This window comes from Rissa tridactyla, chromosome 5, assembly GCF_028500815.1.
Source record: "Rissa tridactyla isolate bRisTri1 chromosome 5, bRisTri1.patW.cur.20221130, whole genome shotgun sequence".
In the NCBI taxonomy this organism is placed as follows: domain Eukaryota; kingdom Metazoa; phylum Chordata; class Aves; order Charadriiformes; family Laridae; genus Rissa; species Rissa tridactyla.
Genome location: NC_071470.1, coordinates 81,977,252 through 81,999,126, shown reverse-complemented (window position 1 = coordinate 81,999,126; position 21,875 = coordinate 81,977,252). Strand labels below are relative to the sequence as shown.

The 21,875-nt window shown below is 51.8% G+C and overlaps 1 protein-coding gene across 1 annotated transcript; it reads left to right on the top strand.

Moving 5' to 3' along the window:
- The first annotated feature begins 13,244 nt into the window (after positions 1 to 13,244).
- AREG (amphiregulin) lies at positions 13,245 to 21,663 on the top strand. Its single transcript, XM_054204169.1, has 6 exons — positions 13,245 to 13,350; positions 13,478 to 13,645; positions 16,813 to 16,996; positions 17,447 to 17,605; positions 19,355 to 19,457; positions 20,435 to 21,663. The coding sequence occupies exons 1-5, from the start codon at positions 13,308 to 13,310 to the stop codon at positions 19,440 to 19,442; spliced, it is 642 nt and encodes a 213-aa protein (XP_054060144.1). The 5' UTR covers positions 13,245 to 13,307; the 3' UTR covers positions 19,443 to 19,457; positions 20,435 to 21,663.
- Positions 21,664 to 21,875: the final 212 nt, after the last annotated feature.

The following is a 21,875-nucleotide window of genomic DNA, read 5'->3' as shown; positions in this document are numbered from 1 at the left end:
CTGCCTTAACTTTTAGCTGACTGTCCAGATTTGGCTTGGGCTTTCTCCACCTATCCTGTTGCTCATCTTACTCCCAGCCCTTCCAGACCCTGTGTTTTTCTCACTCCTGCACACGATTGAGCAACTGAAAAGCTTGGGGCCACATACCAGCCTGCCACCTCAACAGCTTGTGCCGGCTGGACGTAGATTGCCAGTCCAGCAACCACGCAGCCGGGTCCTGGTGACACACCCCAAATAATTTGTCTCGGAGAGTGAACCTCCCTCATTCTTCCCATGGTTTCTGCTGGCACCACCTCCATCCCGCTGGTGCGGCTCTTCCTCGCCCGCACCGCCCACTGCCACAGTCACCTTTGGCTGCGGCTCTCTTTCCGCCGGTGAGAGCGCCCGCGGCGTGCCTCCAAGGCTGCCCTGCCTCGGCCTTCCTCACCAAACGCCTTCGCCTCCTGCACGAGTGTTGCCAGCTCCTGTCAGGGCAGTTCTCCCATGCCCGTCTCAAGCTGCATCACGGCAGAGTAGGCGCGTCAAACAGGCGGGGACAGGGACTAGAGACTGGTGCTGGAGAGACCCACCTGGCCCCGCAGCCATCTACCCATCCTCAGGGCCACCGACGTATCGCCGTGCCGTTTTTCTGCCTGGGACACCTTTGCTGGCAGCTCTCTGGAGGCCTGAGCAACCACAGCTCCCGTCAGCCGCAGCGGTGCTCCGTTTGACATCTCCCTATCACTTTAAAGCTTACCCCATCGCAGACCTGCCCTGTCAGTAACCCTGCGGAGGGGTTCTTGCCCACAAGTCCGTATATTCTATCCAAAACCCATTCCGGCCCCTGGGGATTCAGGCGAAGGACAGCTGATGCTTGCTTTCAAGCCGGGGGCTCTCTGACCCAGAGAACAATGGCTACAGCTCCTCGCTTGGCGCTCTGTGGAAGGATGGTGCTTTTTTGAAGTACGGCTTACTGTAAGCTTTCTGAAATGCCAGGCTTCTGTGCACACATCACCAGTGTTAATAATTCCTCTGGTGACAATGCATCCGGACTTTTTTAAGAAGGCATTAGAAAAATCTTTCCAAAAGCGGGAGCCGGCCACAAAACTGCAAAGAGATCAGGATGGGAGCAGTCACAGTTACCCAAGCTGTCCATCACCCTATCACTTCTTGAGGGAGAAACTATTTCAGCACCTGTCGCGTGTGCCTGCTGTTATCGAACCTGGAATTACCGTTACCACAACGTCCATGGCTACCGCAGGGGTTAAAACCAAACCTCCTTTTGGGCCTCTTCATCCGTGGCCCACACGGCGATGCATTTAGCTTGGGAGGCTGACCTTTCTCTCTCCAGATACCGTCTTGCCCGTTGCGTGCTTCACGGTAATGTCACTAGAGGTGCTTTGGCAATCTCGAGCCTCCGTGAGTCATGTGTCCCCCTCAGCGGGTTTCCTTGGAGTGCGTCAGCCGGTCATGTCACAAGAGAGCTGGAGGAAGCCTCCATGACGGTCTGGGGTTACATCAGAGAGGCGGAGGACGTTTGGACAACTGGTCCTCGTCCCCGCTGAGGCAAGCCTTGGATTGCACAGTGCATCTGGCACCTCATCTCGGGGCTGCGCGTGAGAAGGGCTGGTGCGGAGCGCAGGGAGGAGAGAGAGGAGGTTAAATGGGCTGGAAAGACAGATCACGCACTCATTGCAAACCTGGTCTGGGTCAGCAGCAGTTATCCTTTGTGCTTATGATGAAGAAAGAATGGTTGGATGGATGGATGGACAAACGGAGTAAAGAACGGATGGAAGGAGGGAAGAAAGGATGGATGGAAGGAAGGACAGATGGAAGGTGTTCCATCAGTAAATGTAGAAGTTTGGTCTTGCACAAATAGTCATCATTATTTTAATAAAGCCGGTGCCAAACCTAAATTACTCCAGCACTCCCATTATATAATTCCGTCCTGTATGATTAAAAGCTTTCCCAGCAAACTGGGAGATTAAAACAACTGATCAAAAATTATTGAGCAATCTCTCTGCCCTTCCCTGATGGATGCCACTCTGATCTTTCTGACCCACTCACCAGAGGGCATCGGCCTCGCGATAGGAAAACCCAGCAGGAAATTAGGCGATGAGATGCAATACTGAACAGGCACCAGCCCCAGCTGGGAACCACCGTTCGTCCGCGGACGTTTGTCAGTGGTCCCCAGTGGTCCTGTGGTGGTGGCTCTTTCTATGCCTTTTGTCGGGCTGGTTGTTGATGCCCTTCATTATAACGGGAAGCCGAGGCGGTTGTACAAGCCGCATGAATGAGGAAGAGAAGCCAGTTCAGCTGCCTCTCCCAGAACTGCTGCCGTTTAGGTGGTAGAGGCAGGGAAATAGACGGCAATTTCAGGAGAGAAGAGTAACTGATGGGAGGTGGGTATCCATCTGGATACACACACCCACAGGGGAATAACGCCTTCAGGTCACTGCTGAGAGGGGGACAGTGGAAACCGACTGAAGAGTCGTAATAAGGGGACAGAAAATCTGTGAAGAATAGAGTTCAGAAGAGGGCAAGAAAAGACGCTGAGGCTTTTGACTGTAAAAAGGACACGGTATTGAAATTAGGAGGAAATGGGAGAACTCAGTACCTTGCAAAATCAGCGGACCTGTGGCCTCCCAGACATTTGGTGCTCATTCAGGAGGTCCACCTGCTCAGCCCACCCGTGCCAAGAACATCACTGAGACAGCAGAGCAAGGCGCAGCAAGTTCCAGCCCTTGTAGAAAGCTCACCAGGAAGGACAGGAGCATTTAAATGAGGAAGGTCAAATACCAGAAATCAGACTAGATTTACAGCAGCTGGAAAACCCAGGCAGGGTGAGTCCAAGCCGTCGTTTTCATTTTAGAAACCAAGCAGCCTGGTTTCTAAAAAGCTCCAAGAGCCACAGCTCCTCTCCTCACTAGGAACATGTTTGTCTTTTGAACTGGGAAGAAAATACGCCAGAAAAGGGTCTTCCCCGTGCCACCCTCAGCAGCTGCAAAGGCTCAGCCGGGGAAAGGTTGCTCTCAGGGCTACCAGTGCCCGGCCACTGCTGCTGGCGTCCCCGGCCAGCCTCCCACAGCTCTGAGCAGTGCCCTGTCCCGGGCCGTGCTGTGATTACCGCTCCTTGGTCCTGACTCACGTAATTCCTCCTCAGCCGTTCGCCCCGCGACGGCATCCCCGTGCAGATAGCCCGACGCAGCCAGGCGAGTCAGCTGCTCTGCTCCTGGGGATGCAGGGCTCTCCTTCTGCAGGCAAGTTTCACTGGGGATTTCTCCACCCGAAGGATTTTTCTGGCGGAAAATACAGGTTCTGAAACAGGCAAATAATCTCATTTAGGATTGTTTCTTCTCCCAACATATTCACCTATTTATTTAGTCTTCCTTTCCGCTGGGATAACTGAACTGGGATATTTCATTTCAGCCAGTTCATCACTGGTCAAAACCTGTTGTTTTTTACCGTCTTATTCAAGCTGTTTTGTTCCGATGAGCTCAAATCAAGCAGAGGGGAAAGAAATCCATTCATCAGTCCATACCCTGCACGGTTGGGTGCCACATCACATTTCTAGCCCTGGTTTCATTCCCACCTAGTGGTCACCTCCGAGACTACATCCCCTGCTTCCAGCGTCCTTTGCGTGGGACATCGTGGCTCTCATCCCACTCTGGCATGTCTAGGGCTCGGGTATCGGAGTCGGTGCAGCAGGGAGGGAGGGTGGTAGCGCAGCCTCCCCCCCTCGTCCTGCCATGGGGAGTTGGCTCGGAAATTTCCTGTGGAAAAGCAGTGTTTTGCGCTCATCCCCACAATGGCAGAGAGCATTCTGAGCTTACAAAAATTTGTATGTTTGCATGCATCGAAAAAGGTGGAAATTAAGGCTTTCAGTGTTTTCTGAAAGTAAAATTTGGAGCATTGCCCACTCCAACATGGAAAAAATAATTACGACATTTTGGGTGTAACGCCCTGTTTTGGAATAGAAGTGGAAGCTGGAAAGCCTGATCCGAAATGCATGGCGTCTCTAGAAGGCTCTCATCATTCCTTGCGCGTGCTCTCCTCGGGGTGGGTGACCATTACTGCAGGCTCAGTTTCCTGATATTTACCAGCAAAGTCCTCCTTTCTTTCCAAACCGACGGCTAGCGTCAGCTGCCGAAGAGCGATGCAGCCACCGAGAGTATTTTATCAGCCTTGTCCCTTGCAGCCGCGGGTACCCTGACCCTCGGCCTGCCTTTGGCGGCGGCTGGAAGCGATGCCAAGTGATATGACAGATTTTATTCAACCCCACAGCCGCCCTTCCTGCAAATCCATCAACTTCAAAACGAGCTGCTCAAGCTCATGGTCTGGGAATGCGAGAGTCACCGTGTCCTCCCGGGGATCTGGCGATGACCTCAGCCCTGACGCGTTTAGCCCACCGACGGACACCCGGGACGGCAGGGTCTCCGATTGCCGCGGCGCTAATTGGGCAGTCGTGGGTGGCAGGGAAATGGCAGGTGAGCAGTTAGTGGCACGCTTTCGCAGAGGCATTGCTAACATTGCGCGCGAGGCCACTTGTTGCTGTAGGTCAGCAGGGCCCCGAGCAGCTCCGGCTCTCCTCCTTTCAGTTTCTTCCAAAACATTTAATGTGTTTGCTTACTGTGTCGCTTAATGCGTAGCGCGTAACACCTGCGAAATGAAGAATTTGGCATTCGCAGGGGGTCAGGATCCTTGAAATGTGACTCTTGAATTGACACCGCGCGGAACATTTCTGAGTTTTCGTACAAAGCCTTGTGCATTTTTTTTCAGCTCAGCTCCTCTTTTAAATGCTTTTTATTTTATTTGCCACCACTCTGCTAATGTGGGGGAAAAATGGCTTTCTGGCTGCAGTGCTTAGTGACCTGTTTCAGGCACGTCAATCTTTAAATGCTAAAATAATTTAAGTGTAGTCAAACACCATTGAATTTTCTCTCTCTTTTTACACAGAAACACGTTAGTTCCAGGCAACTTGAGGAAGCTTGGGAACAACTTTCCGAAGTGCAGAATGAATGAGATCCTTCATTATCAGTGAAGGAGGTAAATCTTGAATAAAGATTTCAGAAGACAGTGGGACAGAGGGGCACAAATCCTGTTACCAAAAGCTTGTGCGTTAAAGGGGTCCGTGGGGCAGATAAATCCATCCTGCTCTCCTGTACCTCTCGCCGTGGCAAGGGAGCAGAGCTGAGCCCTGAGTGGTGGGGACCAACGCGCTCACCCTGCATTCGCCACCTCCAGGTTCCTCCCTCCCCATTCGACGCAGACCTCTGCTCCTGCTGAAGCCGCCCGGGCGAAGCCCACAAGGGGAAGAGGAGCCCTGCAGATGCTGGTGATGTTAAAAAGCCTTTTAGGAGCAGAACGAGACCTCTTGTCAGCAAAGCACGGCCCACGCAAGCGGGATACCTGAAGCCAACTCAAAGCGGAGACTCGGTTTTGCCTCAGAGGGCGCCTCCACGCAGTCAGACTTGGGCGGACCCAAACGCGCCAGGCGGACAGCGTTGTGGCCTGTCAGTGTGAGCTGGTTTCTGTCCAAGGACTTTAAGAATAGGGGTTTTCCTACATGAGGGCAAAGCTACCTACAGAAGGAAATGAGACTGTGCCTAGGAAACCTCCTTGACAGCATGAGTGTGCAATCTTTATGCAAACGAGACCTTACTCACGCAGTGTGTCTCAGCAGCCTGCTCCTGGGAAAGCGCCGGCCCCACGCTCCAGCTGGAGGGGACACAGGCAACAGGCGAGGAAGGGGGGACAGGAGGTGCGCTGCCGGCACGGGTTTCCCTGACGGATGGACCTGCCTGACTGGAGGCGGCCTCGCAAAGCACTCGCTCACCGATCCCCCTTCCCGAAATGAATGCCCAAACGGCCAGGACTGACTTATTCCAGTGGCACCTTTTCGGTTTGCCAAACTTCATGCTTATTTGCTAGCACCGTGGCACAATTAAAGGCAGCCGACGTCACGAGGGCACAGCGCTTGTAGCCAAAAGCAGGCACTACCAGCAAACAATGGGATTTCCAAGGAAGCATAACAAACATGCCCGTGAAATGCAGTGTTCTCCTGAGCTCCTTTGCTTGCTCATGGCCTGTGAAAAAAACAAAATCCAGAGTGATCTACGTAATCATTGTTGCGCGTAGGAAGGCTTGCCTGGGCTTTGTTATAGGGAAAAAATCTGGCTTTGGCAAAGGTGAGAGGAAAGGAGTTTCTAATTGCTGTAGGCTTCTCTTTGTGATTCATTGTTTCTTCACATGCGAAATGACTTCAAATAGGTAAAGAAAATTCACCTCCTGATGCACCGATGGGAAGGCACTGGGCAAAAGCCCAGCTGTGGTAAGGCGGTACCAGATGCCCTCCTCTTCCTAATGGTGGGGTGAGTCAGAAGGAAAACCATTCCCATCAGGGGAATACTGTGAGTCTCGCTTATGCCAAAGACCCTTTGCTCTGCTCCAGCGGGAGAGAGCTCAGCAGACCCGCGCCCGACGTGGGCTGACAGTAATGGGTCCCTCCAACAGCTGGGCAAAGGGCCCTTCGCGGGTGATCAGCCCCAGACAAAAGTTGCCTTGGCTCAGAGAAGGATCAAGAACTTCTTCGTGCACCATTTCTGCTCAGTTTGCCCCCACTGGGCCAGAATCCGACCTTTGCCTCATCCTGTTAGTCTAAGATCTGAGAGAGTCGGGGGCTCTGGATCCACCTGCCGTCAGGCGGGAGGTGGATGGGCTGCGCAACCCGTAGTGACCGTGGTGGACATGAGAGCAGGGCCCTGTGTTTATTTCTAAAATCTGTGTTTGATTCCGACGTCAGATGATAGGACTTGAGCTGCAACAAACCAACGAACGCAGTGGAGAGGAGAAACGGGCCTGCAGCGACAAAACAGCAGCCCCTCTCTCACGCCATGGGCTGTACGTGTCATTGTGAAGATGCCGAGACAAAAAGCGTTCCGTTTGGGTGGGAGAGGACCCCTTCTTGGCTGAGGGGATGTTCCTGGGTTCCTGCAGGGGATGGATCCAGGCAGCTCACAGCATTTTGCTGCTGGGATGGAACCCTTTCAGGCAGGAGGACGTCCGGGCTCTGTTCATCTGTGTGTGTTTACCCGCCTCACCAGCTCCTCAGCTTGGGAACCAGTCCGAAAAAAACGTTGTGCAAGGAAGATTATAAAGTAAAAAGCTAAGACTTCAGCGGCACTTCCAGGAGAAAACTCTCAAACAATCCTCACATGTCCTTTATTTCTCTATTACTCTGGACACGATGGGAAGTAACATGCGAGACAGAAGAAAAACATCACGCTATTTCTGTCACGTGTTCCCAGTCCTCATGCGCGGCTGCCGTCCCTCAAAACGTGCAGCACCGTGTAATTTACTCACATGCTGTGTGCTTTCACAGGAGCTGTGATACACATCTCCGAGGTGACTTCATACCCAAGCCACCAAGGTGAGGAAAGGGATCTATTATTCACCCCGCTTAACAAACTCAGTTAGTCAAACTACCCACTGCCACTTTCATTGGCGCCAACGCGCTTTAGATCAGCCGGACTCTCATGGCCAGGATCCTCTTACCTTAAAGGTAACCCCAAATTGTTGCTGCTCCATCTGTACGAGGCCATCTCAAGGAAGCTGGCCTTGCCTTGTGACTATAAAAGATTGTTCCTCCACCGTTAAAACTAGCTGTTGTGTTTGCCCTGCCTGTGCTCCTTAAAAAGAAGGCTGCGGTCAGCATGTGATAATTAAAAGCCACCTCTGCCTACAGAAAGTCACTTTGTTACAGTAAGCAAAAAACTCGTTGCCCAGAAGTCACGTGAAATGAAGAAACCAGAAAATTCATGCTAATTTCCCAGGTATCGGAGGTAACCATGGTTTAGCTTTTAAAAACACCACTTAGTGTTTAGATTTCTGCTCCAGCGCTTTGCAGCTCAATCTCTAAGAGACTAGGGGGAAAAAGCCTATATTTTCCCAAGTATAGACATCATTTTTCCAACCGCCACACCGCACGCATAATTACACACATTCTCAAAGCTGAGTGCATTCTGCGGCTGAGCTGCAAGACCACCAGAACTCAGTGAACAGCAGCCACGTAGCTGTTGCTACCTTGAGCTCAGCTCCCCATTTAAACATTTTTTTTTCTCTTCTTCTTAGAATGAGTACTTTTGGAGCACTTAGAGAATGAGCCGGTAGCTCCATACACCTTTGGAAAGCGATGAGCCGGCTGTTCTCCTCCGTAGGGACCGTGCTGGGCTGCAGTCCTGGAAACGTTGCAGAGAAGAGGGGCGATCTGGTGATTTTGCCCATCTGACGATGGTATGCCGAATATATAAAATAATGGGCAGTGCAGGTGAAACGCTCTTGTGTAAGGTAAAGGGCCGCAGTACTGTTGCTGGGTAAATCGGTGTAATGGCACTGACTGCAACAGCCGAGCTCTGGCCTCCGTTTCTTTAGGGATTGCTATCTAAAGCACCCACCCCTTTCTGTCCCGCGGGGCCGGGCAAGCGTCGTCAGGAGGGTGGGTGTTCGCTGGGTCGCCGTGGGGAGCCTGCCTCGGGACGGGGGCGTGGGTAGAGCTGCGAGCTGGCCCCCGAACGCAGAGTCCTGGGGGAAGTTTCTGCGAATTGCCCGAGGAAATGGAAGAAAGGGCAGCATTTTTCAGGGCTCTCCGGCGTGGCGGGGTGAGGCATTAGAGGAGGAGGTGGTTGGCGAGGGGACGGCTCCCCGTTCTAGCGTAAATCCAGTGTTGCTTCACCCATCACGGCTTCAGGCCCTTACAATTACTGCTGGGGTCAGGATCTGCCCCCGAGCGCTTGCAAATTGAACTATTGCACAAAAAGGAGTGGGTGAGCGCTGGAGGATGTGTTTGGTCCAACGAGAGCTGCTCGGTGTGTGCGGCGTGGAAAATAGAGCAGTCGAAGCCCAGGGCGGCGTGCGAAGAGCAGGCAGCTTCCCAAAAAACCTCCCAGCACGTGGCAGGATGGTTGTCCCGCACAGGCTTGCAACGTGTTCCCCACCACCGGTGCAAAACTGAGCCCAGCCTGTCCTGCTCAGCTGTATCTAGTGCCAGCGAGCAGGCAGCAACAAGAGCCCCAAGGATATTCTGCAAATGATCAGGCCTTGTTCCCCATTGCCTGCCATCTGTGAAAGCCTGGGCACAGCAAGCGTAAAACCCCCCCCGCTGTGATTAAGTGCGTAAATTACCCCCTTTCTGGACAGGTTTCGCTCACGCAGTCCCTGCTTCAGCCTAACTCTCGGGGAAAGGAGTGGAGCACAGGGAGAACGTCATCGTCTTAGGAAAAACTTATCCGCTGAAGGCTTTCACGGCAGGGATGCACAGCCATCCGAACGCCCGCGTATCTCAGAGGCTAGCAAAATCTGTACCCATTTCCCGAAGGGCATTATCCGGGCCTTGCCCCTTCCCTCCTCCCCAACACCCCGGCTTCACATTTGCATCCTCTTTATGACAGCAATCTGGGTTTACATCAGCAGGAACCGGAGTCACACACGCCTCACTTCAAAGCTCCCTCCCTGCCTGTGAGGGAGCTGCTGATAGCAGAAGATACTGGCGTCTGCAGATCGCAAGTCAAGTGAAAGTCTGGTGAGCTGCCCAGACAGACACCACTCGGGTTTGAGTCATTACCCTTTTCCACCTGTTCTCAACTGGATGGATGAGAAAGGATAACTCATGTTCAAACACCCAGGTCAGCTGTGCCCGCCCTTGCAAAATAAACATTTGATGTCAGTGAAGAAAATTAATGGGCAGGTATTTGAGCTACTTCCTTTCCCTTCACGCATTTCTCGGGGGTTTTTATCAAAAGTAAAGAGAGTGAATAACGAGATCGCAGTTGGCACTCGGACTCTTCTGGAAGAGAGGATGCCCAAGCGCGCTCCGCCAAGGCCGGGCAGCTGTCAGCATGGATGTCGCTTTGCCTCCCTGCCTACGCCCCGGATTGGGGACAGGACGGGCTGCGCGCTGGCCACCCTGTCCTGGGTGAGGGCAGGGCGGCTTTCCACCCTGGTCCCCAGGGTCAGAGTGGAAGGAAATATAACTTAAATACATTGCCAGGCTGGGGGCTCCCAGCACAAACCAGAGCTGACAAGGTGCAGTTTCACACTCTGGGCACATCCTTCCCTTTTAGTCACCTTAAGGTGACAGGCCACGGTCAGTGATGGGGACAGCAGGTCCCAGGAGCTGCCAAGAAACGGGAGAGAGCGCATTAGTGTCAAGTCAGCCAAATTTGCTGGGGTTCACCACAGAGCGGGAGATGCTGAACCGCCGCCTCGGGACATCAGGTCCTTGCCAGGGGGGCCTTGTGGCCCCGGGGCTGCAGGTAGCCCGATGATGCACTGCTGCACAGCAGGAAAAACAGCCACAGTCTTCATCCCTGGGATGTTTTCTGGAGAAGACCCTGGGAGAAGAGAGGCAGATCGATGGAGAGAAACCTCCCCTCCAACGTGGCCACAGTGCCAGACTCCACAGGCACGGCCGGAGACCAGAGGGGAAAAAAGTTGGCCCCAGCGCCACCTGCGCCCTGTACCAAGTCCATGCTGCGCTGAAGGTTTTCAGGGCTAGCAAAAAGACGGTCAAGGCACGGGAAGGACCAGCCTGGCTCCCGAGGCGTTCATTGCCCCCAGCAAGAACCGCGCAGTGTACCACCGGCCCATCTCCTCCCACTGCGCTGCCGGCCCGTGGAAATCAAGGTCTGGCTCAGCGCAGACATCGAGGAGAGACTGGTCATGTCCGTGCGTGCAGCTCCACACACAGACCCCCTTCTAATCTCTAAGGGGCACCCTGTTGGGCATGCCAGCCTTTGGCGAAGCTCCGTGACCCCTGGGAGTGGCGTGATGGACCAGCCAGAGCGGGCCAGGGCACTTTGGGCAGCCACTCCAGGCTGGGTGTCCTGCTGGAAAACCCCGGGTGCTGCCGGGAGTGGTGGCTCAGTAGGTGGCACTCTGCATCCATGGGGAACCAGCACCTTCCCAAAAGCGAGCCCTGCCCTTGCCTGCCTGACAACCTGCCCCACCGGCCCAGCCACTGTGGGGCAGCCCACGGGGGTGAGCCTTGCAGCCCCCTCCTCAAGGCTTCTCCTCCTTTCACCACTCCTGCGGACATCTTCCGGGAGCTTGGCCCAAGTGTCCTTCTAGCCCTGGAAGAAGGGAATGGCCAAGCTTAGTGCCTCCTCCTCGACAGCCCACGGCAGAACTGGGGCTTGCAGCAGGATCCCACCCTCAATATCCTGAAATACATGGCCTCTGGAGGGTGTCCTCTTGGAGAAGGAGCCAAGCAGGGCTCTGCCAGGGCGCTGCCATTTTGAAGAGCTCCCCTGATTTCCCATCTGAACCTCTCCGTGGCCATCGCCACCTTGCTGCGTTTTCTGCAGGCCAAGCAGCGGAGCTGGTTGATGCCAGGCTGCTTCGAGGAAGCAGGAGCGGCAGGAGGAAGTCGGCGAGATGCCTGACAAATTCGAAGCGCGCTGAGCCAAATTCCTCGCTGCTGCCAGTCAGTGAGACGGAGCCATCGGCTGGAGATGGGAGGCGAGAGGGAACGTAGTGAGTCAGGCGCTGGATATGCCGTGTTTGGTCTCCAAACAGCGCAGCTAACACGGGCGATTGCACTCGGGTCATCCAGCCTTTCCCCGATAAACTGCTCCTTTCAGCTGCTGAGCAGTTTGCCAAGCGTAGCGCGTAGCGGTGAAAATTTAACTACTCAGTATATTCCTCTGACGGGACTTTAAAAAAATAATTGAAAACATTTCCAGTGAATCTCTGATAAAAGAAATGGGAGAAATACTTCATTTTAACAGCTGTAAAAAAGGAAATTCAGGAGAGAAGCTGCAGTGCCTCGCTGAGGGAGCAGGCCTTGAGCGTGGCAGGCAGGGGGGAAGGAAAACTCCCCGTTTACAAACCTCCCTATGGCTGTTCTTACACAACCAACCCCACGTTTCAACAGGAGAGACCCCAAACGCCACCATCTCTGCCTTTGGAGAAACTGCTCACACACGCTCGGTCTCTGCTAACACCAGGCCCTTATAGGGGTCTTGTGGGAAGGGCACTCCGGTCCGAGGGAGAAAGGGGGGGCCCTGTGGAGCCCCTGGCTGCCCCCAAATGATGACCAAGCCGCAGCCTGGGAGCCGCTTGGGGGCTGCCTGACGCGGCTGGGGCTGGACCCAGAAGCGTCTGCCCAAGGCTGCAGCGGCCGAGCAGGATTTGCCTTTTTTCTGCTGTAGACACTATGGGAAAAAGCATGGGGAACGAGGGGAAACGCAGCGATAAAAATAACCCAAGAGTAAAGCCGTCAGCTAATGACAATCAGTTTTAATTGCACTATGCACAAAGGCACTGATGGAGGTTTGCTGGGCCTGTCTGTCACAGGTTTAACGTCCGAGCGACCGATTTGGCAACTTCTTTTTCAGAGCTCTTGGGCATCGCTTCTTGGGACTGGCATCACCCGGCAAAGATGGCACCTGGAGCCGCGTATCCTCCTTTGGCCTGCGTGGAAGAGGGGAGAAGGTTAATGACTGAGCAGCCTGGATCCCAGCCAGGGCCAGCGAAGGCTCCGTCAGCTTCCAGAGCTGTGAGCGGCTTTCCAGCCCCTCTCTCAAGAGAAGATCACCCAGACGCTCCTTTTCCGATGCCTGGCAGTGTTGCCAATGGTTCGTGTGTGGAGGCGCGAGGCCCGGGCTGCCCTCCTGCCCCGCCATGGCACACAAGGCCTTTGTGGGGACCGCAGCAGGAGGGTACCGGGCTTCCCACCCGACACTAGCACCTTCCAGCCCGCTGCCCGGGTTTTTCTCCCCAAAAAGTACTTCAGGATTTCTTACGCAACAGCTGTGCAGAGGCGGCCGCGGCCAGGACACGGTGATCCTGGAGGCATTTCCCGCTCCCCCCCCCCCCTCCGCCCCCGTTACTCAGCCGTTACTCATGCGCCGCTCGGGCAAGGGCCGAGGTGCCGCGGCGAAGGGCGATCACCACGTTTATCGCCGGAGAACGTTCGTGCCGTCCGTCCGGCGGAGCAAAGAGCGGAGCGCCCAGACAGGTGTGCCCGCGCAATAAACCCCCGGCTGTGCCTGCGTGTGTGCGGCCCGCCGTCCCCATGGCAACCCGGGCCGCCTCACCCCGCGCCGGGATCCCTGCGCCGCGCCAGGTGCGCCTGCGCCGCCCCCCCCACCCTCCTCCCTCCCGCCGCCGCCCCGCCCCACTGACGCCACGCGCCGGCCGGGCGCGCGAGCGGCCGCCGCCTATAAAGCGGGCGGCGGCGGCGGGCGGCTCCTCATGGAGCGCCGAGTCCCGCCGCCGCTCGCCCGCCTGCCCTTGCGCGCCGCCGACCGTCCGCTTCCCCGGGACCGCCGATGCGCGCCGTGGCGTTGCTCGCCGCGCTGGCCCTGCTGGCAGGTGCGTGCGGGGCGGGCGGGAGGGGAGCGGGGCGGCTGAGGGGGCGAGCGCGCAGGGCAGGGCGGGGGGTGTCTCGCGCGGCGGCGGTTGGTGTGCCCCCTGCCCACGGCGCCATTTCCCCTCACAGCCAGCCGGCCCGCCGCCGGCGACTCGCCCAACGCCACCCAGCCCCAGCGGCACGGGGGCCACGGACAGCGGGAGAGCGAGGCCGTGTCGGGTCCCGACTACGAGGAGGATGAGGAGTACGAGGAGGCGCTGCCCGTCCACCAGTACATCGTGGACGACTTGATCCGAGGTGAGCCGGCACCAGGTGTGGTGAGGTGGGCTCGGCGGTGGTGGGCCTGAGGGCTCTCTCCTTCCTTCTGCCTGCCTCCCTTGTAAGGCAGCTGCACTTCGCCTATAGAGTGTGGCGCAAAAGCATGCTTCCGCTCGAAAGCGTTGCATTAAAAACAGGTTGTCAGGGATGAAAACTTCATGTGAGTGTGGCTGGGCTCTATGGAATCTGCAGGTTAGTATGAGGAGGCACTGTCTGTCCACCAAGTACATGGTGGATGACATGATCTGAGCTGAGCCAGGGCCAGGTGTGGTGAGTTGGGCCCATCAGCTTCACAGTGGTGGACTGAAGGGCTTTCTGCTTCTTTCTGACTGATCTTGCTTGTAGAGTACTGTGCAGAAGTGTGCTTCTGATTGCAAGTGTTGTATTAAAAATAGGCTGCCAGGGATGAAAACTTAGTGCCAGTGCGGCTGGGCTGTGTGGAAGCTGCAGGTTAGTATGTTGAGGTGCTGCCTGTCTGGCAGTACATTGTGGACAACGTGATCTGAGGTGAGCTGGTGCCAGGTGTGGCCAGTTGGGATCATCAGCTCTGCAGTGGTGGGCCTGAGGGCTCTCTGCTTCTTTTTGACTGATCTCTCTTATAAGGCTGCTGCACAGAGCTTGTAGAGTACAGAGCAAAAGTGTGCTTCTGATTGCAAGTGTTGCCTTAAAAACAGGCTGTCAGGGATGAAAACTTAGCGTGAGTAGGGCTGGGCTGTGTGGAAGCTGCAGGTTAGCTGATTGCCTACTGTACTGCTCTTGTCTGGTAAACCTGACAGGAGGGCTGTGAGGGGGCAGCTACCACCTACTTACCATGGATGGCTCAGCGGGGTTTGTGGGTGCTGCTTGGCCCTAAAGGTGGGTTTTACATCAGGTTGTTGTTCTTGCTCCAAGGATTTCCTGGGTGTTTTCTCATGATGGCTTATTTGGGTTGGAGTTCACTAAAATTTCTTGGGAAAGCAAATAGGTACACCTGTGAAGTGGCTGCAGGGAAGCTTGTTAAGCATCTTTCAGGCAGTACTTCACTGTCAATAGCTATTGTGTGAATTTATTGTGATTAGTCCACTTGTAAGCTGTGAGGAGATCTGAATAGCCCCTAACTATGGGGGTGGGAGGATTTTGTTGGTTCTGGTCTAAGTGCAATTGTAATATAAGCCAGGTAGTTGAAGGGATTTGTGCCTCAGTAGAGGTTAGTAGGCTGGTGCTGTTAACCTCTAGGGTGGATCTCACTACTATGTTTCTTGTGGAAGCACCCTGAGACTTAAAGGAAACTAAGAGGACCTTTTAGGTGAAGGGGGACCATGCTCAGTCTGGGGAATTTGTAGACCCTTGCTGGAGTTTTTAATGAGTTGAATACAGCCAGGAGAAGCAGGAATGTCAGAGTTATTGAGCAGCTCGGCCTGTAAAACTACTGGCTTGGTGACTTAAGTGTTGTACAACTGCACAGAAACCAGATTTGTTACTGAAGGTGGTTGGTTTGTAGACCAGCTCTTCTGCTTGGTGTGAGGTTTATCTGTGGAGCCTTCAAGCTGTTATGATTCAACTGCGGATGGCTTTCCTGGCTTTGCAGCTTGCAGACAGGGACACAGAGATCAAACTGACAAGCTGAGCCTTGAAGAGGGAAGAATGGAAACGGCCTCAATTATCAAAGTGTGAACCTAAATATCAAGTCGAACTGGACAGAACAGGGGCCTCAGCTGTCAGTAGTAAGCTTACCTTTCTAGGGACAGGAAGCCTTGCTGCAGGAACAGTGTTCCTTGTTTACATACTAATATAGCTTATACCATTTGAATCAGACTTCTGGTTGCTGAAGGCATTTTTGCTTTTAAGTAACTTCAAGCCAGGCTTGTTGCTCTAGAAGTTAAAATGATCAGCTGTCTAGACAACAGTGAACTACACCTTGTTTCTTTGTGCAGGCTCTCTTCTTGTCACTAGAAATACAGGGTTAGGAAGTAATTGGATCAAGTTCCGTGCTATTGTGGTGGCCTATATGCATAGTGCTCTAGGTAAAATTTTAATAGTCCAAAATTATTTTCATTAGGTCTGCAGAGCACAATGGAGAAATTCAAGAGTGTTGTAAATAGCTCTACTGTTCTTAAGACCTGTTCAGACTCTCCTGGTTAACTGTTACTCCTGAAATGCAAAGTGTTGAACTGAGGAGACCTTCTTTATGGCTAGCAGTAAGGGGATGGTTTCTTTGGAGAACCAGTGTTTTACCAACTTGCTCTAAAACAATGCTATTGAGCTTTAACTGCTGCATGGAGCAGCTGCAGTGATTATGACCCTTAGTCAGTGGCTGGCTTGAGCTTGTTCTTCCCAGCAAAAGGAAGATGATTGCCCTTGCTGAAATCCAAAGGCTACTAAGTCACCAGCACTTTAAACCACGCTCTTCTAGAGGTTTGTCTTAATTGAGATAATGAGGGGCAACAGTAAGCGGCAGAACAAATAACCTGACTCTTGCGGACTATCCTGCTTTCACTCTCTGGGCGCACTCGGCATCTCTCTCAAAGTAGGAGAACTGGAAATGAGCTATCTTCTGCTGAAGACAGCACTGCCGGTTATTTGGGAGAAACAAGTATGCTAACTGGGATAGCAAGCTGTCTTGCCTCTGCAAGTGCCCAGGACTATCTAGAGACTTGTAACGCCTTTCATCATTGATGCAAATAGAGAGTTCAGAGCAATGGAGGCTGTTAGCCTTGTATCTGAGTCGGTGTAAAACTGGTGGATGGCTGGGCTCAGTGTGAACTCCATGTTCTTCACAGAAGAAGTAAAGAACTTTCTTTAAACTTAATTTCTTTGCTTGAACCTGTACGGTTTCGCTCAAGTATGTTATCCTGTGCAATGCTGCAGTCCTTCAACTCTACTCTTCATCTCTGGTGGCACTCTCAGCTCATCTGCTTATACTGCTTTTGGTCTGCATTGCACAGGACTTCATGGTGGCAGAGTTGTGCCTAATGAGCTTCTAAGCTTGCTGCCCTTGTGCTGGGTGTGAAATACCCAGTGGTATGCTCACCTGCATCCTATGCTTCCTGGTCACAGATTCTCCTGCAGTCACCACCTCCCTACCCCTCACCAAATTCTGTAATTCAGTTTTCACAGAATCTAGCTTTTTCGCATGGCTAGACTGAGTCATCTTGTCCTTTTTCCAGTTGAACCTGTGGTTAAACCCAAGCCAACAAAGAGGGGGGGTGAGAAGAATGCTGGCAAATCAAGAAGGAAGAAAAACAAAGGGAAAAACAAAAAGAAAGGGACTCCCTGTGAAATGGAATACAAGAACTTTTGCATCCATGGTGAATGCATATACCTAGAACATCTCCAGATGGTGACCTGCAAGTAAGTCACTTGTACCTTGTGAGTTAGCTGTGATTGGCATGAGCCGGTGGCGTATGAGGGCTCAGAGGAAAAATCAGTGTCGGCTTGGCATAGATCCATCTCCTGCCGTATTTTGACTGAGAATCTTTCTGCCATGTAAATTAAGTGATGATGGAATCTGAGATGCGTAACAAGCCACTGAACTCATCAGTTGGTCATAAACTCAAACCAAAAGAATGAAAAGGTGTGTCTTCCTGGAACATCACGCCCAAACTAATCTCGACTTGTTGAAATGCTGACAAACCTTGTGCTAGAGCCATGACTGCGTTTCATGAACATGCTCTAAAGAGAGCATTTTGGGATTCATGGGAAACTCTGAAGATGTCTAAGTCAGGTTTGAATGTGTGTGGGTGTCTATGGCTCCAGACAACACTGGAGCTGATAAGAACTTGTGTTCATGTTTACTTGCAGGTGTCATCAGGATTTTTTTGGTGAGCGCTGTGGTGAACAGTTCATGAAGACTCAAAAGAAGAATGATGTGGCAGACTACTCGAAGACTGTGTTGGTAGTGGTAGCTGTCCTGCTCTCAAGTGTCAGCTTCATTACTGTACTTATCATAGTGATAGTGCAGTAAGTATTATACTCTTTGGTGTCTGTCTAGCTTAAGTGTGCGTGCGGCCTGTGTCCGGTAGCCCTGAAACATGCATGGCTTATCAGAATTACCTGCATGGAAGACAATCAGAAGGGCTGAGCTCTTATCCCAGCTTGAATATGTCTTGAGGGCAGAAGCAAGCTCTGAAAAGTTCCTAAGTGACTAAGTGTTCACTTAACCTCTGTTGCTATTGTTTGTGAGCAGCCTGGGACCCTCATATTTTCGAACAAGAGCCTTTCTGCTCTTGCTACAACCAGGATAGTTACAGTGCTGCAGAACATCAGCAGGAACTGGAGGAAAAGCATTAATGCTGACACAGCAGTGCCTTCCCTAATCCTTGTGGAGAGGCCTGCAAGAAGTCATGTAACTGCCTCATGCATGGTTATTATCCAACAGCTGGGTGCACAGCTGGAAGGGAGGAAATGGTGCTCCAACTGTCTGTTTATTAGTGAAGGTTGTGGGCTTAAATAATGACACTGCGGGAGAAGCAAATGGGGGAACAAGAGCGGTCAGTCCCAAATACTGTACTGCTTGCTGTTAGGATAGAGGGAATGATCATTCCAGCCTAAGCAGCTGCTGACAGTTCAGTGTAGTGGGTAATTAGAATCTGGGGTCCTGTTGAGAATAAAGGAGCTTTTCTGGGTACATGTTTCAGGCCATATATCAGACTCTTCTTTGTACCTGCTAACAAGCAGTATGCAGCAGCTTATGCCTCTCTGTGTCTTGCCAGTGTGTTTGCCAGGAGTTTGTGCTGAGATTAGATAGTCATCACAAGGAGCTTGACTCCAGTGGTTCCTGAGTATTGGAGCTGTCCTCCACTTTTTCTGACACTGCAATCTCCACCACAGTAGGGCTTGGGATATTGTAGCTGAAACTCAAAAGTTCAGTCTAATTTTAGATCTTGAAGTACATCAACTGAGTTGGGTACATGCTGTACCCTTTCCTGCAATTCAGGAAATAAGGTGTGCATCTGTCACTTCACCGTTGCTTCATTTTTAGATCTGAACATGAGGAATGCTGGGATGAACACTTGCTCTCTGAACACTGCCTCATTCCTCTTTGCTAGGAGAGATAACCAGTTCTGTGGTGCTCTAAGAACCAATGATGGCTGTTAGTTTCTGGAGTGAGCTGTGGACTAGGATTTCATTTGTTTCGTGCTCTGAACCCTTACAGGCTTAAAGCATGAAGTTCATTAATCTGTACCTTTATCCAGAGAAGCTAGGTGATCTGTTTGGAACTCTTACTAGTAAAGACTGGAGAAACTGAGAGAAAATCAATAAGCGGCTTGCTTGTGATGTGTTCCAGGGACATGTTAAGGGGACAAGGACTTCAAATACTCAAAGCCCACAGGGCCGTGCTGTGGGGAGGAGGAAGGCAATCTGGTCTCTGCAGCTGTTGGATAAAGCCACCAGGAAGTCTGGTCCCTAGAAAGGCTGCTGGTGCTTTGCTCGGTTCTGGTGATAAGCCCTCTTCATCTTGGTGTCTATTTGGGCTTAAGCCAGGAAGCCCTGGTGCTGTGAGGCAAAACTGCCAGTGCCAAACTTGGCTGCTTCTTGATGTTATTGTCAGATACTGCTTGATGCTGAACGTTTTAAAAACTGTTTTGCTTGAAACTTCATGGTGCTGAGGAGTTGCTTGAGGATTCAGATGCTGCCTAGCATGTGGGGGCTGGTAACAGGACATATGTTGGGGTTCAAGATGACAGCTAATGTGCTGTAATTCCACAGGGTCAGGAAAAAGTGTCCTCAGTATGATGAGAAAGAAGAAAGGAAAAAACTCCGACAAGAAAACAGAAATGGCCATGTTGGTGTGTAAATGAGGAGAAAGCAGGTATGAAAGCTGACTTGAAACACCTTTCAGTCCTTCCAGACTGGAGTTACCATATAAGAACTACTTGCATGTTTTGCAAAGCTAGTGTTTGCTTTTAACGCTCAAAGTGCCTGGAAATTAATAGCTTGCATGTGAATGCCTGGCTTTGTTTTCTGGTGTCCTGAAACCACCTGAATTGTGCCGAGTTTCTCAATAGTGTTGTCAGCCTTCTGGCTGCTCTCTAAAAGAAAAAGTGAGGATAGGAAGCTGTACTGTGATAAGTGAACTTAAGAAGGGGCGGGGGGGGTGGAAACGGATGGACACAACACAACCCAAACCCTAATATCTGTGCAGAGGCAGGTTTAGTGCGAGAACACAATGTTAGACTTCCATCATGGAAGATGGTGCAGCAGGCAAGTGGATCATCTCCCCTTGTAAGAGAAGTACTGAGCGTTTTCATATTTCGTCTGCAAGGCATCAGGAGGTTTGTGGTGCTTAGACTGTAGACCAAGAGAAAGCTGCCAGTTGCGTGAGCGCCGTGGCCTCTCAGCCAAGTTTCATACTGTCATAGCAACTGAGTGCTAAAGCTCCTTGGCTAGGTGGATCACTCCTGGGAGAAATCTAGTGGATTTTAATGAGCAAGCAAGTTGGTCTCTTCTGAGCAAAAATGTACCTAACAGCAGACTCAAGGACCTGTGTTGAACAGGAATTATACGACAAGCTGAAGGAGGAAGCTATAAGGGATAGTCCTGAGAAGCTCTGGCAGAATTCAGGAGTTTGGCTTTGCATGTCAGCTACAGACCTTTTCCAAGCTTTGTCCAGTGACAACTGGAATGTTTTGCTCAAAGCTCACTTGAAGCTCAAGAGTATCTAGTGGAGTGTCCTCAGGTGTGTGTGCATACTTAACCTAACTGCCTCAGATATAGGTTTGATGCAGTTCTAGCACAGGGTGCTTGTGTCTTGGGTGGTGATTAACATGCCTGGTCTGCCCCTTACAGAACAGTTCTGATGTGGCCACTGCCAAGCTGCAGGGTACCTCTGGCTACCTGACACATCCACCTGGACACTGTGGGCTGGAGCTGTTGCCACTAAGCTCTGATTCATCAAGACAGAGGCTGCTGCAAGGAGATGTCAACATGCTACTTGCTACTGAATCGCTTGCTGGGGAGGACAGTTACCGTGACATCTTGGCACAATGATGTGGAAGGAGCTGCTGCTGTGGAGTGGAGGAGCTGCTATCAAGACCTGCTAGAGACTACTGCTACTGAGCCCTCTCTGTCAGTGCTGGAGCTCCAGTCTCTGCTGTTGTGTGGATGGACTTTGTTCTGTTAGCAAGTCTCCTTTGGCAGCTCTAACCCGAAAGGAGAGTTGGATGGAGGGAGAAATTCAGGAGGGAGAGAATTTCAGGAATGGATGGAGGGGAGGAAAAAACCCTTCCCTCTCCCAAAGTTAAAAAGGGGAAAGCTCTGGATGGCTTCTCTCCCTAGACCCCAGTGGATGAAAAACCTAATTCTGCTGTCACTGTGCTCCCTGTTGATATCAGCTTCAAAGAACCTCATCTCTAGTTCTTACTTGCAGGGCGTTGGTGACAGATCTTTGTCAGCCACACCTGTGTTCTGTTACTGTATGTGTGGAAGGTAATACCTCTGAATTCAGTAGGACTCGTGTGAGTGGAGCTATCCATTTGCGTGTGTGCTAGCCTGAGTTAAAATTAGTCTCCTCAGGATGCTGAGACAGTACATGCAAGTTCTGAAGCTCTGTATCTGAAGGAAAAGGTCCATGCTCAAACAAGCTGATAAGCCTGGACCCATCTGTTAGTAACACAGAGCTACTTCTGTTACCCAGACTCTCAGTGCTGCTTTAAGCAGCACTTAAAGTATAAAATGCTTCACATCAGATCTAGTCAAGTTGAACTTGACCAAGAACCTGTTCCTTTGAAGAATTAAATTCATGCACTGACACTCTGCAAGCGGTGGTCTCTTGTGCTCTACCTTCTGGTGCGGAGAAATCAACTTACCTCAGACTTTTCTGACCCAAGTGTCCTTGGTTTCTTGAACTGTCCATGCAGCCTTGAGCACAGAGTATTATTTGAGTTCAGTTTCTTCTTGGAAGAGTGAATGTGTTCTGTATAAACAGAGCAGAATTCTTCTGGTAGCAGAGAAACACCATTAATTGTCAAGTCATATCTGTAAATGTGTAAATATTTATTACTGTATTTAATATTTAATGTTTCCATAACAAACTTATTTATTTTATAATTAAACTTTTTACATAACCTAATCATGGTAAGATTTTTTTTTCTTGCTCTTGGGAGTACATGTAAACACTTTAAATTAGAGCTTGGTTTCTCCTCAAAGCAGGAATGCAACACTGAAGAGCACAAAGTATGGCTGTGAAGAGCTACAGCCATGTGTGAAGTACGAGCTTGGTGCTCTCATA

What these genes read in the sequence shown, in the direction of transcription:
- AREG (XM_054204169.1), top strand. Translation starts at nt 13,308, where the DNA reads ATGCGCGCCGTGGCGTTGCTCGCCGCGCTGGCCCTGCTGGCAG. An exon ending in CGCGCTGGCCCTGCTGGCAG is followed by an intron (nt 13,351 to 13,477) that starts GTGCGTGCGGGG and finishes TTCCCCTCACAG; the next exon opens with CCAGCCGGCCCGCCGCCGGC. An exon ending in CTCCAGATGGTGACCTGCAA is followed by an intron (nt 16,997 to 17,446) that starts GTAAGTCACTTG and finishes GTTTACTTGCAG; the next exon opens with GTGTCATCAGGATTTTTTTG.